The 4,262-nt window shown below is 45.2% G+C and overlaps 1 protein-coding gene across 1 annotated transcript; it reads left to right on the top strand.

The window, feature by feature from the left end:
• Positions 1-1,248: 1,248 nt before the first annotated feature.
• LOC104952748 (eukaryotic translation initiation factor 3 subunit A) lies at positions 1,249-4,262 on the top strand (the record flags this gene model as incomplete). Its single annotated transcript, XM_010779622.1, has 6 exons — positions 1,249-1,430; positions 1,882-1,967; positions 2,040-2,449; positions 2,536-2,656; positions 2,759-3,150; positions 3,395-4,262. Coding segments are annotated over 6 exons (1,328 nt in total), but the record flags the coding sequence as incomplete, so codon positions are not given.

Genomic DNA, 4,262 nt, shown 5'->3' with positions numbered 1-4,262 from the left:
TAACATCTTGGAGAATACAAGATCTTGGATGACTGAGCTCACGTTGAGGACGTAATGCATGTGTGCAGGTTACGTGCCAGTTGAATAAAGATGGAAGTAGTCCGCGTTGTCTGTTTATGTAGACAATTATATGTCCATAGAACATTACAGATAGTTATAGATGGATAGAGAGATTTGTACCTTAACAAAACACAAGTCTAACACCAAGCGTTTAAATCAGCACTGGTAGCGATATTTTATACTTCATGCTATCTGCACAAACTATATCATATGAAAAGCTGAGAGTCCACAGATTATATTGGTATAATTTTCATCCCTGTGCGATCAAAACTCACTGTTGTGTATAGAAATGTCCCGATCACCTTTTTTTGCTCCCGATCCGGTTCCGATCATTTGATTTTGACAATCTGCCGATACCGATTTTTCCCGATCCGATCTTTATGCAATGCATTAAGAGAAAAAAAAGGAAAAAAGCATTCAAGTTAAGGTTATTTTTTATATTTGTTGTTTCAGTGCCGTTACCTGAGTGGCCGCTTTGTATTCGTTGTGTTCTTGGTGGTGTTTGTTTCTCAGGTGGCGTATTATATTGGTCGTGTTGAACGTAGCTCTGTTCTTTCCACCACGCGGAACCTCCGCCTTGCAAAAATTGCATATGGCTGTTACACTGCCTTCGCTTTCGCTTTTTAAAATACTTCCAAACTCCTGACATATTCTCTCTCCGGAGTCACCAGCTGAATGTAGCCTCTCGTTAGCTTACTGCTACTATTAGACACTGCGCCATTCCCACTCTGTTGCCAGATTTGAGAGAAATAAGCAACCAGGTCTTGGTTGCTTATTTCTCTCAAATCTGGCAACAGAGTGCCCAAAAGAAGCAACACATACATGATGTGTAATTATAAACCAAAACTAAGGCCTCAGGATGACTTTAAGACGTGAACATGGTCATTTTTGTTTTGTAACATTAAATAAAATAATAAAAATAATTTATTTTTAAAAAATCCCCGATCCCCGATCTTTTTCTCCCGATTCCGATCTTTTGAAAATCACATGATCCGCCCCGATCACGTGATCGGATCGGGACATCTCTAGTTCTGTGTGATAAATAAAAGAACATTGTACCTTGAAAATCAATAGCGGGTACATTTTATCCGTTGGCGGCTTTAGGTATACAGCGACCTCTGGCGGTTCTAGTGTTAATGCTGTCATTTTGTAAAGGTTTGAACACATAGTTTTCTTCTTCTCTTGCAGAGCGTGAGGAGGCTGAACGCATTGAACACGAGCAGCGAGAGGAGGAGGATCGGGAGTACCAGGAGCGTCTGCGCAAACTCGAGGAGCAGGAACGAAAGCAGCGCGCTCGTCAACAGGAGATCGAGGAGCGGGAACGCCGTCGTGACGAAGAGAAACGGGTCCCAGCGGAGGAGAAACCCAAGGTACAAATAGATTAGCACTTATTTCTTGCCTCATGGTCAGAGCCTACAGTTACTGACAAGAGCAGTTGGAATTCTATGTTATTTCTCTATACGTTTATCATGCTATGTTACCAAGGTAAATCGCGACCATAGTGCCTGGAATAGAGATACAATTCAAATAAAGTTTTTTCAAAAACTAAATTTGACTTTATTTTACTGCATCATGAATGGCTTTCAATCAGTCAAATATATAAAATGAGGTAAGGTCACACCTGTGTATACATGTTGCTAGTTAATGAGATCCACCTTTAATTTATCATTATAGTTTGTCAGTTTAGATGATGGAAAGGAGCACAAATCTATCATGTCAAGAGTGAATAACTGAGTGCTAAATAATGGACAACAGGCCAAAAAAAAGTGATGGTGCTGTAATAACACAATGTGTGTTGATCGATATGTTTTGCTTATACAGGATTGGAGTGAAAAGGAGGTTGCAAAGGACACTGAGAAGGAGGAAGGAGGAGGAGGGTGGAGGAAGCGCACGGCTTTGCCTGACAAGTAGGTGTTGGTGCCTGTTGGTTTTAACACCATTAGGAAAAAGGCTCCCCTAACAGTACCTTTGCTCTCCAGGGAAAAGAGACAGGAGGATGACACCGAGGAAAGAGAAGCTCCTGTCAGGCGAGCGGAAGGTTTCCGCAGGGATGGAGAAGACAGAGGACCCCGTCGGGGGGGCTTCGATGACGACAGAGCCCCCCGCCGTGGCGAAAATGAGGACCGCCCAATACGCAGAGGCTTCGACGATGACCGTGGTACACGTAGAGGTTTCGAGGAGGACCGTGCCCCGAGGCGTGCTTTCGATGACGACCGTGCCCCGAGGCGTGGCTTTGATGACGACAGAAGTTCTCGCAGAGGCACGGATGACACCTGGGGTCCCAGGAGAGGAGGAGGAGATGATGAAGAGAAGGGTGGAAAGAGAGGCGTTGAAGAGGCTCCACGTCGTGGTGAGGATGACAAAGCACGGAAGTCCTTGGTCAGGCCTGGTAAGCCTGTGGCCTTTCAGCTGGTAATAACTGAAAGAGCTGTCTTAGTTAACTAGCAGGATGATGAGAAAATGCATGTGTTGCAGGTGGTTGGCGTGAGCGAGAGAAGGCTCGCGAGGACAGCTGGGGTCCTCCAAGGGACAAGTCCAGGGAGAAAGACGATGATACTGAAGAAGAGCCCAAACCAAGCGAGCGGCGTCCAGTCAAGTGAGCCTCACAGACTTATTCCTTTTTGTAACAATGCGGAGGACATCATGACTACGTTTTTTGCAAGGAGTTGTGTTAATTAGTTTCCCAATCTATTCACAGAGAGGAGAGTGTCTGGAGGAGACCCGGCACAGAGGAAGGAGGAAGCAGCTGGAGAGACTCTCGAAAAGAGACCGCTGACAGTGATGATCGTCGAGGAGGGCGTGAGGAGCGTCAGATCGAGCGTCCGCGTGTGGAGCGTCAGATCGAGCGTCCTGCCGAGCGTCAGATCGAGCGTCCTGCCGAGCGTCAGATCGAGCGTCCTGCCGAGCGTCAGATCGAGCGTCCTGCCGAGCGTCAGATCGAGCGTCCTGCCGAGCGTCCTGCCGAGCGTCCTGCCGAGCGTCCAGCCGAACGTCAGATCGAGCGTCCTGCCGAGCGTCAGATCGAGCGTCCGATCAGAGAGAGCCGGGATGAGCGTGAAGTCAGAGCCCCACCCAGAGAAACAGAGGATGGTAAGCAGTTTGATTTCAAAATGTAACCGCTGCATGAACATCGGGGATACAGCTTTGCTGCCTCATTTGTTTTCCTTAAAAGATGTGAAGTCTTGTTGACCTATGTAGCAGTGTTGAGTTCAACCAGCAGAGGTCGCTTTTACCCTAATTTCTGCTAGAGCCTGTGTTTGAGGAAGAGTCTTGCTTGTAATATCAAAATGTCTCTGTTGAAACCTCTCCTAATGAGCGTCCTTGTTTCCGTAAGGAGCTTCTTGGCGTCGTGGAGGCGAGGAGAAGCGGGAGGTTCGTCCCAAAGAGGGTGAGACCGAGGAAGAAAAAGCCAACGCTCGCCGCATCAAGGACGAGACGGATGATGACGGCTGGACCACTGTCCGCCGCTGAGCAACATCTGCATCCAATTGGCTCAATGAAATTGGTTCTGAAAAATAAATTTGGATTCCCATCAGCCAGTTATAAATTAATGGCCACACAATTCTAATACTCATGTGCGTTATTACTTTGAATTGAATAATTATAGACAATAGTTTTCCTGGGGAATTTTTTTTCTTTTATCTCCATTTCTTTACAGTTGTTTGAAACAGAGGCTCCCACCAGCCAGAACAACATCAACCAATGAACTTGTGTGTGCACTTTGGCCTCATGCAAATCATCAGAGTAAGCAAAGCTGCCCCCAGTGGTTAGGAGTATTATTACCTTACATGAAGAAGTAAATCTAACTATACTGATAACATAATTAACTGCAACAACTTTCTATGAAAATTCAGAGCATCACCAACTGCCTCTTTTTAAATAATTGCCATTGCATAGATAATATGATATGATATATGTTATGATATATTATGATATGATATGATATATGCCACAGATCCACAACTCCCTGTAAAGGCAATGACAAGAGTTGGTCAAATGCTTTAGTGATCTCTGCTCTTCATGCAATGTTTCAGATGCTTCTTAACCTGTTCAAGAACTATATACATTTACACTTGATGTGCATGCATTCAATTGATCTCGCCTGATATCCAGTGTGTGGTTTTATCTCTGCAACCAACGGTACCCAACCAGGTTGCATGTCAACAGTTAAAGCCTTTATTAATAAAGATGTTTGCTCACCA

Source organism: Notothenia coriiceps, unplaced genomic scaffold, assembly GCF_000735185.1.
Source record: "Notothenia coriiceps isolate Sejong01 unplaced genomic scaffold, NC01 NC01_scaffold00020475, whole genome shotgun sequence".
In the NCBI taxonomy this organism is placed as follows: domain Eukaryota; kingdom Metazoa; phylum Chordata; class Actinopteri; order Perciformes; family Nototheniidae; genus Notothenia; species Notothenia coriiceps.
The sequence above is the reverse complement of the archived record's forward strand: the minus strand, read 5'-3'. Positions and strand labels throughout refer to the sequence as shown.